This window comes from Notechis scutatus, chromosome 1 (assembly GCF_049901735.1).
Source record: "Notechis scutatus isolate UNSWTSFEM ecotype Mainland chromosome 1, rNotScu1.2, whole genome shotgun sequence".
In the NCBI taxonomy this organism is placed as follows: domain Eukaryota; kingdom Metazoa; phylum Chordata; class Lepidosauria; order Squamata; family Elapidae; genus Notechis; species Notechis scutatus.
This window is the reverse complement of record NC_142009.1, coordinates 51,588,849-51,603,009: the sequence shown is the minus strand read 5'-3', so window position 1 is coordinate 51,603,009 and position 14,161 is coordinate 51,588,849. Positions and strand designations below refer to the sequence as shown.

Sequence of the window (14,161 nt, the reverse complement as noted above, 5' to 3'; positions counted from 1 at the left end):
TAAGAGTTAGATGATAGAACATAGAATGATGGAGTTGGAAAGGACCTCTGAGATCTTCTAGCCCAATCCCCTGCTTGAGCAAGAGATACTATATTATTTGAGAAAAATGGTTGTCCAGTCTCGTTTCAAAAGCCATCAGTGATACAGCACCCATCACTTCTGAAGGCAAGCTTTCATATAATATTCCCTAGACAATAGACTCTCCAGGCATGATGGATTGCAACTCCTAGAATTCCCAGCTAACGTGGGAACTGTAGTTATAATTTCTTGGAAATATACTTGTGAAAAACCATTCTACTGTTCTGAGCCTTCTGCATTTCTCTGAAATACTTTTTTAAAACTATCCCTGCAGATTTCAAAGTTATATCTTAAGTTAAATAAACAAGATATATAAAAAAAGAAGTAAGCATATGATTGTAACTATACCAAACTTCTTTTTTAGAAGGTGAATATGGTAATATGTTGTTTATTTAATTTGCATATGTAAAAGAGCTCAGCAAATGGTAGTTAAATCCATGTAAATTACAGCTTTTTGAAAGTGAGGTTATACAATTCAGGTAATAGAAAAGAGTTCTGGCACTGTAATCCTTCTTTCTGGCATGATAACCTGCTATAACTCTTGTTTGTTTTGTAGACTCTATGCATATAGAAGATGTTGAAGCTGTCCAAAAACTTCAAGACGTCTTACATGAGGCACTGCAGGATTATGAAGCCGGACAGCACATGGAAGATCCACGTCGGGCCGGCAAAATGCTGATGACTCTGCCGTTACTTAGGCAAACCTCCACCAAGGCTGTGCAGCATTTCTACAATATTAAATTGGAAGGCAAAGTCCCCATGCACAAACTATTTTTGGAAATGCTGGAGGCCAAGGTCTGACCTCAACATTTTGGGTCCTTTCAGTTGGGTATGCTGAAACCGTAACCAGAGGGACAACCGAATGGGAAAACTGTGGCAAAGAACCTTTAGCGTTACTTTAAGGCAATGAAACTGACTGCACTGATCATTAAGCAGCAAGAATGAGTAGCAGCATCTCTTTTTAGTCTTGGTCTTATTTGATGAGGTTCTCCTTCATTTCTCTTAATGTTATTAGTTTTCATTTATTTGTAATTTTTCCCCTTTTGCTGCTGAATATATATATATATATATATATATATATATATATATATATATATATATATATATATATATATATATATATATATATATATATATATATATAACACACACACACACACACATATATATGTGTATATATATATATATATGTATGTATGGTATATATATGATATATGCCAGTGGACTTCTTGGGAATCACCATACCCCAATGACAGAGGAATCAAAAGCAAAGCATCATAACTAACAGTACAGTACAACACAGTGAACTGACTGAATGCAGTATTATGTTTCACAAGAGCAGCCGCTAATTAGACAACTTCTACGGCAACATTTTGGCTCTTCCTTATCATTGCATTTCCATCTTGATCAGTTACAGCCATTTGATTCCTTCATTGTTTTTTCAAGTCTTCCAGCTATTTCTTAGGTTAGCTACAATATAACTTTTTCAGGGAATAGTTTGAGCTTTATTCATTCATGCAATACTAAAGAAAAGAAAGATAAATACTGCTTTTTTGTGTGCTGGCGTGAACAATTATGAACATTTAATTAAGGACAAATAAATCCTGCAGGAAGATTTTTTTTAAAAAAATGTTTTAGTTCTTCTTACTAATGGAATATTTTTTTTCTACCAGCTTTACCACGTTTCAGCCATTTCTTAATGTGGGGATTTATCTTAATCAAGCAATAGTTGAAGGGAAGGTGCATATTATCACGGATGCAATTTATGTTTTGTGCCAGTTTGGTCTAGGACATCCCATTTCTTTGCATGAGCTCCAGTTTCTATGTAACCAAGTGAAACCAACAAATCAGATTACACCTACATTTCCAAATAGTTTATATATGTCATGTCAAATAGGAATTTAAAAAAGGAGTTAGTAAGTGCTTCTGTATGGCCAAGCATAATTATGCCATGAGATTCTATGTTACTCTATAAGGTGGCCTATCATTTACAAAACTGGGACTTCTGCATAAAGTCCACCCTACTCCGTCTAGCAATAAGGAAAGAAAAATCAGAGTAGTCAGCCTCTGATCAACCTCTAGGACTTAGCACTTGTACACATTATTTATCAATTTATAAAACTTTATATTTTATATAACTGTAGAAATGCCATTTTTAAAACAGACAGCCTAACTGGTATACCTACTTTTTCAGCCATTATTGTCAGGACATGAAAGCTGGTCAATTTCAAGACTGCTAAGAGGTATAATCTAATATTTAAATTAATTAGATGCCCACCCACCCACCCAAAGTACAGTCACTAAAAAAACCTGGGAACAGGAATCTCCTTCCAATGCTATGCCAATGCACCAGTGTTAGTAGCTGCTCTCTGTGCTATATGAACAACCTATTCTATGTACACAAATGTAATTAAATTGTATTCCTAACCAACAAAAGAAAAGTAGTTCAGCTTCTCAATGTTTCATGTTTGCTGTGCTTTTTGGAACTTTTTAAGTTGCATTCAAGGACTGTTGTCTTGTTCTTGTGGTGTTTGGATTCTTGTGGCGTGTGCTTATAGACACAGGGTAGAATTAGAGACAATATTGGATGTAAATTTCCTCAGGAGACTACAGTAGTATATTCTATTCCTTCTGGTAACTAAAGTTCTTCATAGTAATAATTAAGAAACTGAAAAACAAAATCCAACCAAGTACTCATTACGGACAAATGTCACATTGAAATATTTTCAAAACAAGGGATAATTTCTGTAACAGTTTAATATAGAATATGTATAGCTTAGAAATAAACTTTGAATATTGCAAAATTATAGGTAAGTCTAATTTTTAAATGCTGTAAATATAGCTTTCATCTCTCCCAAGTTATTAACTTGCTCTGTGTCGTTGCTGAGTCTTTTTTTTTTTTAATGCAGACATGTTTCCAAAAGTATCGCTACTTGTGTGCTTTAAACAAAATACTGCAGTTAACACTGCAGCAACCTTGTGCTAGAAAAACTGTGTATCTTTCATTAGCTGTATGGGAATTTTCTTGTAGATTGTGTTTTTCTCAGTAGAGAAGTGACTGTTATGTGATCCTAGATAAATTGTCATTAGCAGTTCATTCAGTTGGCCAAATATCTTGAAATTCACGGTGTGATAGGAGTTTGGAAATTGGAATTCCCTTTTGAAATATGGTAAAACCATACAACTCCTGGGTGTGTGGGGGGGCAAGAAAAAACGTGATTCTATAAAATTATTTATATATATATGTAAGAGTTGAAGATAATTATTTTCCAGAAAATTTGTGCAGGGTTTAAGTTGCAAGTGTTACCTACATTATATATGTATATATAAATATCTAATATAAATATTGTTTTCACTGGATCACACTGAGGAACTTGGGTTGTAGGGTTAATAACCCCTTATCGTATTCAGAAAGAAGGACAAATCTACCAAGACTTAAGAGGAAATGAGATACATTAAAGGAACACAGTGTAATTTTTAATTTGATTTTTTCCCCAATAATTTTTAGAGCTGCAATGAACAAATATGTCGTGGCTGTACAAATGTTAACTGAAACATAGATACACTGCACAGGCATTAGAATAATGTTCTTCTTAAACCTTGCTGAAATAAACATCCACAACCACTTATTTAAAGTGAAGAACTGGGGAAGAATTTCAAGAGGTGTATGTTTTAGTATAACATGTTTCATTTCAGGGCATAACATCCATAGAGCATTTCTCCTGCACAAGCAATTGAAATGAAAGGGTGCGGTGGCAGCTCTCATCCAGTTTGTCCGTTCAATTCAATGTGCAGCAGACATTCCAGATGGATTGTAGCCTGGGCTACTGTTTTCTTTTTCTTTCTCTCTTATTTAAAGCAATATGATTGTGTGACTCCTGGAAGTTGCACATTTGATTCAATCAAATCAGATTGTTGTATTTATTCCACTATTTTGCATTTAAATGCTAACATAAAAAATATTTAAAAAAAAAAAGTAAAACTGCTATTTTTCTTATAGAAGAGAAAATGGGTGTTAGTAATTGTATTTTAATTATTTAAACGTCTCTGTTTACCTGCCTAGGAAAACACTTTATGGCAGTCTTATTGTGCAAAGATCTCAAAAAGAAGGGGAAAACCTAACTAAGCTGTTTATTATAATCCAGGAGTTGCATAATAACCAGTAGTAAAAACACAAATGAAAAAAAAATCATGTTTAAAGCTGTAGATGGGCTTCACATCTGTAAAGCAATCAACTGTATATTTTTGTGATGTGTATCATAATGTGTGCTCCAAACAATGTCCATTTGTGTAAATGTATTTATTTTATATTGTATATATTGTTAAATGCAAAAAAAGGAGATAATGGTTCTGTAACTCCAATCAGTTCAGATGTGTAACTCAAATTATTATGCCTTTCAGGATGATGGTAGAGCAATATTAAACAAGCTTCCACTTTTAATTGCTTTTAATTTTTTGTGTTGTGGATTTTGTTTTCTTTTGATTTTTTTATATGAAGAAATGAAATCAGTAAGCCCCACCTTTAGAAAAGTGGTAAGCTGTACACCCCTAAGTTAATGTAGCCCTATGCTGTTTAAAGACTTGCCAAAATGAATTTTGATGTGGTATAGTCATTTTGCATAAACTTAAATATTCAAACTGGCACAAAATTCATTCTGACAAGCACTTGCTTAATCTTAAAACATCTCCACATTTAAACCACATTACTGAAAATCAATATCTTTCTAGCATAGAAGTTAAACTTTTCACAATTTTAAGATTCTATTACCATCTACAATGTCATCAACAGCTGAATTCATTCCATTCATAAAGGTATTATAAGACTGCTTAGAGTTTGAAGATAGCTAATATAGGCAACTATTAATTATAATCACTAGCACTTCTCCAGGATCAGAAGAAGAGTTTAAAATTAAAAGTATCAGGATAGAAAATGGCATACTTGATCAGAAAAGTTGTAATTTTTTCAACAGTCATAATCTGCTTATGAAAAGTTCTGGAATCATCATACAATTTTAGAGGTTTGAGCCCTGTTCTGCTAATATAGCACCACTGTCTTTATTCAACAACTTTGTCATTTTCAATGACATGTATTTTCTAAACACTTAGTATGTTCCTAAGGACAATCACCTCTCCCTGTGTCTCTTACACTATTGAGAATTGTTACCAATCATAAATTAGCTCATGATATCGATATATTCATTTAGATTGTATATTATATATAATTCTCCCTTATATAATAAAGCAGGAAAGTTGCTGCTGTGTTTCATCTTTAGCAGTAGTTGGACTTATGTGGATATAATATTAAGTTTGGCATTATTAACTGGCAAATAAGAAAATTACATCTTTCATGTAACTGTACTAATAAGAAGCTACTACAGCCCTCTATTCAAATTCAGTTCTGCATTTGTCTTCAAGACAAAACATTATTATCTATGCAGTATAAAATAATTGTGAAACAAAACTGAGTTAAATTATCAATATATAAATCAAAGAGATAGCATAATAAAATCCATGTAGTTTTGTATTTTGAAATAAATTTTATCTAGAGAAATAATGTCACTTTTAATTTCCAGGTGCTGCTAAATTAAATGAAACAGCATACATTCACAGTTGCTGGCATGTTTCCAATTTTAATGACCACTTCTATATAATTTTTTTCCAAAGTTGCCCATATTAAACCACTTTCATGACATCTTGTATTTCCTTTAATATTCCTCTAACTTAATAAATAATTGTCAAGCCAAGAAGGTATTTTAATGTATTTCTATCTTGCTTTTTTTAGTGAATCATGCCCAAAATACAGAACAGAATTTTAAAATTCACAACAAAAATATTGAATAGAAATGTGAATGTGAAGAGTGAGATTAAAGGAGAAACACAGAAAATAGCCAATTCTACCCACTAATACCTAAAACCTATCCTTGGTTTAAATAGAAAAGTTCTACACAACAGCAAAATGCTACCAATAATGCCTCTACAGGGAATAAAATATACAAATTACATGTCAGTATATTTCATAAAATTGGATGAGCAACATAAATTTTAGAATCAGACAGCCAGTGTCACTGAGTATCAAGTCAGTCAAAAACATGATCAAAGAAATAGTATGTACAAGTAACATAGACCAATCAGCCTAACATCAATACCTGGGAAGATACTGGAAAAGATAATAAAAAAACAGATCTGCTAACATCTAGAAACAAGTAAAGTAATAACTAGCAGTCAGCACGGGTTTGTTAAGAACAGATCATGCCAAACCAATCTTATTTCATTCTTCAACATAGTGACGAAATTAGTAGACCAGCAAAATACTGTGGACATAATATATTTAGATTTCAGCAAGTCATTCGACAAAGTAGACCACAACCTACTTCTTAGTAAGCTAGAAAAAAGTGGAATAGATAGCACCACCACTAGATGGACTCTCAACTGGCTGACAAATTGTACTCAACGAGTAGTCCTAAATGGATCTAAGTCTACATGGAGGGAAACTATGGGGTGCCACAAGGTTCCGTCTTAGGCCCAGTACTCTTCAATATCTTCATTAACAACTTAGATGAGGGAATAGAAGGGGAACTTACCAAATTTGCAGATGATACTAAGCTGGCAGAAATAGCTAACACCCAAGATTCAGATGGATCTTGACAGACTAGAACACTGGGCCCTATCTAACAAAATCAAATTCAATGTAGAGAAAAGTAAAGTCCTACACTTAGGCAAGAAAAACCAAAAGTACACATATAGACTGGGTGAAATCAGGCTGAATAGCAGTAACTGTAAGAGGGATCTTGGAGTCTTAGTGGACAACCAGCTAAATATGAGCCAGCAGTGTGCAGCAGCAGCCAAAAAAATTAATGCAATCCTAAATTGTATTAACAGAGGGATACAATCAAGATCAAGGGAGGTACTAATACCACTCGATAAAGCCTTAGTAAGATCACACCTAGAGTACTGCTTCCAGTTTTGTTCATCACATTATAAAAAAGATGTTGAGACTCTAGAAAAAGTACAGAGAAGAGCAACCAGGATGATTAGGGGACTGGAGGCTAAAACATACAACGAACTGTTGCAGGAACTGGGCTTGGCTAGTCTAGTAAAGACAAGGACCAGGGGAGACATGATAGAGGTCTTCCAATATTTGAGGGGCTGCCACAGGGAGGAAGGGGTCAAGCTATTTTCTAAAGTGCCTGTAGGCCAGAAAAATGGATGGAAACTGAAGAAGGAGAGATTTAACCTGGAAATAAGGAGAAACTTTCTGACAGTGAGAACAATCAACCAATGGAACAGCTTGCCCTCGGAAGTTGTGGGAGCACCATCACTTGAGACTTTCAAGAAGAGATTGGACTGCCATTTGTCAGAAATGGTGTCGGGTCTCCCACTTGTGCAGGGGTTGGACTAGATGACCTACAAGATCCCTTCCAACTCTGATTATCTGTTATCTGTTAACATGGAAACAGGCAATAAGAGCACTTGAATTGGTTCAAAATAAATCTAGTATCAAGTGTGCAAGTGTAAGTATTGTCTTGCTGTTTTGTTTTGGGTTTTTTTTTTGTTTTGTTTTTTTGCTTTAAATTGAAGTGTTACAGACTTTCTATTATACTCCTAATTTTCCATTTTTCACCAGCATATAGGTTTGAGTTTGGGAGTGGTAAATAGGATTCATATTTCAATTCCCATAATACAACCTTGGAGGGAATATCTACCTTATTTATACTAGTTTTTAAGCTAAACTTATTTGGCAATTTAGGAATGGTATCTGCACTTTTACAAGTGAAGAAAACTATTCCTATAGGAAAATATAGTGAATAGTGGAATATGCAAATAAAACAGTAGAGACCCATTTTTTCTTCCTATGACACCAAGTTTTCAAAATGAGGGCTTAAATATCCAGAGTATTGCCATTTATTTGGTCATTATGACTCCAGGTTATGTTTGAGTTTCTTTGTTTTTAAAAATATACCGTTACCTGCTGCTTATGTGAGTACCCCATTATGAACATTAAATGAGTTCTAAGTTTCTCTCAGTAGAATATAACACAGAAATAAGTTGCCTTTGATATAATCTATGTAGGTGTAGACAGTATGCATCCCTAATTTTTGAGCTCTGGATATAACAGCCAGAAATGTTAAAGTAAAAACAACATTCCAAAACTGACTGTTTTCAAGCAGGATCTGAAACTCTTACAAATATTACCATCCAACCTTCTTTTTTCATATCAGCTACAAAGCAATTTATAGGATTCAAGAAAACTCCAAGATAAAGTGAACATTGGATTATATACATTTGTGCTGCTAAACTATGGTAGCTTTCTACAATGTCATTTAATTTTCTTCTGTAATTTTATGTGACTGTGGTTTTAATATTAAAACCAATTTTAAAAACGTATATAAGCTTATTAAAGTAAGTATCATGAGAGATATTCTTTACCCAAGTGAAAAGCAGACTTAGAGCTGTGACATTCCTTCTTTCACTGAAACTATGCAATGGTACAGATTTGCAGTGTGTTGCCATTGATATAGAGCAGATTACTAAAGGCTGCTTTCTTTAATACCCCAGATCTCAATAAAGGAGAAAAGACTAATATTCTGCTTTGTGCAGAGATATACTGACAGAAAAAAGACTCTCTCTGCCCTTCTCTCCATGCATAACAACTTAGGAACAATAACTAGAAGCTGTGCAGCTTGATGTTGCTCCAAAGTAACAGACTGACTACATCTATGTAGTCACAGCTATGAAAAATGTTGATTATAGAAAATCCTCTCACCAGCAGTATTACTTGGATAATGCTGACATAGCCACACAAAAGCCGCATTTGGATAAAGCTCCACAAAGGTCACTGGGGTTGGGCAGCCAATGCATTCTCATCCTCATCATCATCATTTAATTTTCCAGGTTGTAGAGATCCTTGATATATTTCATGCACATGCTACTTCAAAGAAATACAGTTTCAAAATCAAGACCTACATCCTAATCTATAAATGTCTATACACAAGTACATTCCACTAAATTTAATCAAGGACTCTTCTGGAAAAAACAGTAAAAAGATTGCAGCTTCCAACTCTTAGACTTATTAAATTTAGTAGAAAGACTGGTAGTTTTTATTTCACTGTGCTCCTTTACATATTTTGCCATAGAAAATATCCCAGATATAAACATTTACCTTTTTAACCACCTATCTTATTGTATAGAAATAGTTGAACTAGTTTTAAGTAAAATTAAAATCCCCAATCCCCTCAAAATTGGTAAAAATAATGGGGCAATTTACAAGTGCTGGCAGTAAAGCTGTTCTCATTGTTTAGTAACCAACATCATCTTCTCGGAATGGTCCAGAAATAAAGGGTTCTATTGTTGGTTTGTCCGACATGGAAGAAAATATTCTAGAAGAAAATTGGAAGTGTTGGTTGGAGAATTTGTTTGCACACAGAGAAAGGGGGGGGGAGAGAGGGAGGGAGAGGGAGAGAGGGAGGGAGGGAGAGAGATTTTCTTTAATCCACAAAAACTAGCCAAACATTTTAGTAGAGAATTTCATTTGGGCTATAATAAAAATTCAAACCTAAAATTCAAATAAAAATCCAAATCTATCTGTTAAAAAGCATGATTAATATAATATGGAAAATAAGCTCTGAGAACCCACTTCAAGCATATAGCAGGAATCAAATAACTGTCTCACATTTAATAAAAAATTGAATTCATTCAGCATCGGTACATTTCACTGTTTAAATTTCCTCAGAAATCTAAATGAAAAAATAATCACATTATTTGCCTGCTTTCTGATTTCATTCTTACTTGTGTTTGCTTTCCTACAAGCTTCAAACTGATCCATGAGAATTACTATCTTTATTAAGCTTCAAAACTGTGATTTCCATAATGTGCGAATACTGTGTGTGTGTGTGTGTGTGTGCTTTCGTGCATGTGTAGAAACAGAGAGAGAGGGAGCAATCTCGCAAGTAGCAGCCGATTGATTACACGGGGCGTCTTATTATTATGCTACACTGGGTTAGGAAGGCGGAGAGAAAGAAGGAAAAGAACTTTAAAACATAATCCTCCTTTTCCCTAGATGATTTGTCTTGTTCCTGGTGAAGTTAAAGGTCTGAAATAATGTGCCCATCAGGGGCTCAATGTTGCATGTCCATGCCAGTTGGTCCAAAGGCTTGTTATGATGGTAATGACCTGCTTCAACGTGGTCTTTGATGGCAGCAATAGAATTGCTACCAGCTCACCCGCTGGGAGAAATATTTTATTATTGTTGAATGCCCTCCACCGAGATTTGTTTTGCCTGTTCCTGTTTAAATTAAACCGGGAAAGGAACTGCATTATTATTTCTCCAGAGTATCTTTGAAATAAACAGCAATTTTGCAAATTTAAGATTCCTGGCCAGTTTTTAAATATTCTTTATTAACAGAAATCACAGCTGTAGGAATAGGATGGTTATGGGATTGAGCAAATATGAACGTGGTCTGAAAGCTTCGGGACTCTTTCGGTTCCTGTAAATGAGAGTCAAGGAAATAATTAATTGTGCCATAAAAATGAGGCAGCATGAGATGTAGAAAAATACAATATTTGGTTGTTACTTCCTGGGGAACTATACCATCAAACAACAATATGGCCATCTTTTGGTATATTGTGCTAGAGAAAAATGAGATATAAATGAAGCCACATGGATCTGCCAGTAAATGATGTAATTTGGTGCGTGCCTCTGTGGATTGTTTCATTACTTTTCTCCTCTGTTTTTTGTTTCATCCTGTCAAACCCTTTGGCTACAAATTTAGTCTTTGTTGTCCTGTTTTGGAGGTTCAAGACTTTCCTGCATTTCCTCCAGAGGTGGTATTCAGCAGGTTCTGACCAGTTCTGGAGAACCAGTAGTGGAAATTTTGATTAGTTCAGAGAACTGGCAAATACCACCTCTGACTGGCCCCGCCCCCATCTATTCTCTGCCTCCCGAGTCCCAGCTGATTGGCTGGCTCTTCTTTTGTTGCCCTGCACAGGAGAACAGAGCTGGAAAGCAGGTTAGTGGGGTGGGAGGCAATGGGGATTTTGCAGTATCCTTCCTGTGCCATGCCCACTAAGCAACGCCCACCAAACAATGCCACACCCACCAAACCACATCCACAGAACTGGTAGTAAAATGTTTTGAATCCGACCACTGATTTCCCCTCTTTACTCTGAAAACTTTCTGCCCAGCCAGGAAACAAGCACTTATCACTCATACAATCACATTCTCAACACAGGAGGATATAACATAATTCTCATTCTGAGGAGCATCTATCTCCAAAAGTCACTAGGGGAAATCTACCTGAGATTAGCTCCTCCTTTGAGTTCTTTATTCATGCCTGTGTCATCAGTGTCAACAAGGTCTGTATTTAGCCACCTTGTCCCAAAGTGCTTTTTAACAGGCAACTGGGCTTTGTTTTTCCTTGAAGATGTTTTGCTTCTCATCCAGGAAGCTTCTTCAGCTAAAGCAGCTTCTTATATGAGAACCAAAACGTCTTAAGGAAAAACAAAGAAAATTCAGTTGTTTCTTAAAAAGCATCTTTGGAAGAACCATGAACTGAATGACTGAGAATCTCCATAGACATTTAGCCACTTTAGATTTATGTTGGTCTCTTTTCTGTTTGTCTGATTTGCCAAAACACAAGGACTATGCCCAAGACCAGAATGTCAAACTCACATCATCACATCATCATCATTGTGACTTTTTTTCCCCTTTGCTAAACTGGGGGTGGGCATGGCCAGCATGGGATGCATCTGGTCCACAGCCTTGATACCCCTGCCCAAGACTCTTGCTTTTACAATATATATTAAGAATTTTAAAGCTTAAATTTGTTTAGATGTGTTTTAAGATTCAAATAAACACTTTTAGGTGTGTTTCCAATCAGTAATTTGATTTTATTTCCTTAGTAGCGATTTCTTGTTTTTGAAATCTATGATGCTTTCAGAGGTGGTATTCAGCAGGTTCTGACCAGTTCTGGAGAACCGGTAGCAGAAATTTTGAGTAGTCCGGAGAACCAGCAAATACCACCTCTGACTGGAGATTTTACAGTATCTTTCCCCTGCCAGGCCCACCAAGCCACACCCACAGAACCGGTAGTACAAAATTTTGAATCCCACCACTGGATGCTTTCAACAGTTTGCTCCAGCATTGCAATTCAAAGACATCACTCTTTCATTCAGCCTTTCTGATGACCCAGTTTTCAGTTACATGTTACAACTGAAAAAATATAGTCTTGGCAATATGTACTTTTCTTGACAATATGCTGTCCCTGCATTTTAATAGTTTGTCTGGATCTTTTATAGGCTTTCTCCCAATCTGCAGATTCCTATTTCATGGCTACAGATACTATTATGTGAATTTACCACTTCAGTTTCTTCTCTGTCTTCCTCACTTCCACCTATCATCAACTTATCTAATCTTCTCTTATCTTTTGTACCTCTGACTTTTCTCAGTTCCACATTTGTTGTTTCATGCATTGTTGAAATCTGCAAGTCTTATGTGGTCTTTTCCTAGGAAGTTGAATTGTTGGTAGATTAAATAAATTTTAGCACTGAGTTTTTTAAAAAATATTTTTTCTAGTTCCTTAGCCATTATTGTGTTTTTCATATACCACAAACAAGTAGTATTTAACTGCATCTTGTAAGGTTCTAAACAGTTCTTCTAGTATTTAATCAATCCCTACTGCTTTGTTGTGAGTGCAAACTATTTTTTTCTATCATTTTCTTATATGAAATAAAACTGATGTTCCTCTAATGTAAAGTGGCCCATTCTGATTCCAACAATATCAATATTCAGTCTTCATGGATTTTCAGAATCTGAGAAGCCATCTCACTCTTGCTCCTCTTACAAACCAATGTTGGCCCATATTTACCAAAGCATCTTAAGATAAAAAAATAGTAATTGTTTTGAACTTGAAGAATCTTTTCCGTCAGTCATTAAATAAGGCATCTTAAGTATAGTAACTTTCCATCTAGACATTGTCCTATATAACTTCCAACAGCTTGTCCATATTCTTAGATATGGCAAAGTGTTGGAAATAGAAAAATCTCTTTTAACTGATGGTCCCTATAAATGCTATTCTGGCAACAATGATTTGTTCTATAGCTAATATATCACCAACAAGTCACTCTACAATTTAACTATCTTCTGGAGAGTCCTGTGGGAATAATTTATTGGTTTTCCTAATTGTACTAATAATGGAGGGGGAGAGAGAAATGAATAGGAATCAGTTTAACAGGAAGAACATTGAACTCTCACTCCCAGCACTGTCCAAATCATTTTACCGTGTGCTCTGATTATTTTTCACAGCATCTTTGGCACTATCTATGATGTGAAGGACTTCTGGAAAAATGAAATTCATGGAAGGAGAATTAAATAGACCATAAAACCCCTACTAATTTGCAAAGGAACATTTAAAAAAAATATGAGCTTCAGGAACATTTTTTACTGTTAAATGCCATTTATATGAAAAGTAGTAATCAGATCTATTGGTGCAAAAATCCTTAACTGATGTAAACATTTATGGTTAGTAGATCTTCAACAAATATTTGGAAAATTCATTTAGAGGCTGCACATCTACAACTTTTGTCTTTCATTAAAATCTTTTTCAGTATCCATATCAGCCTGAAAAAAAGGAAATAACAAGAGGTGGCTACTTTAAGTATCTCATTGACTTTAACATAGCTACATCTTTTTTATTTTTCAGGCTTGAATCAAACCCTGAAAAAATGATTGCTTTAATAAATAACTGGGATGTATTGTGCAGGTGCAAGGTCTGAAACATACTATTAAATGTAGGGCACCAAGTTTGGGGAAGGGCCATAATATCATCTCCTTAAAATAGGTGAAAATACAACAGACGTTTCCTAGGTTAAGAACTGTCCCTCACAGTACTTATATTTTATCCCTGCATTGGAAGAGAAGTAGACCAACATGAAGTATTATTAATCAAACGTATAGAATTGCCTCTATATGAAGCTAGACAGTATGGCTACTCACACATAATTTAATGTGGAATAATTTAAGGTAGCAATTTGTGGATATTCTGCCATCCCTTTTCTCCTATCTCCCATAGCATCTGCCTCATGAATT

The 14,161-nt window shown here is 35.0% G+C and overlaps 1 protein-coding gene across 9 annotated transcripts in view; it reads left to right on the top strand.

Moving 5' to 3' along the window:
- The window catches only part of ESRRG (estrogen related receptor gamma), a 459,707-nt gene extending 455,178 nt beyond the window's left edge, over positions 1–4,529 (top strand). For all 9 annotated transcript variants that reach the window (XM_087963929.1, XM_087963925.1, XM_087963956.1 and 6 more), the window contains one exon: positions 635–4,529. In XM_087963929.1, the coding sequence (XP_087820055.1) occupies positions 635–879 (245 nt within the window). In that variant the 3' untranslated portion in view covers positions 880–4,529. The remainder of the gene's footprint in view (positions 1–634) is intronic.
- The last annotated feature ends 9,632 nt before the right edge of the window (positions 4,530–14,161 follow it).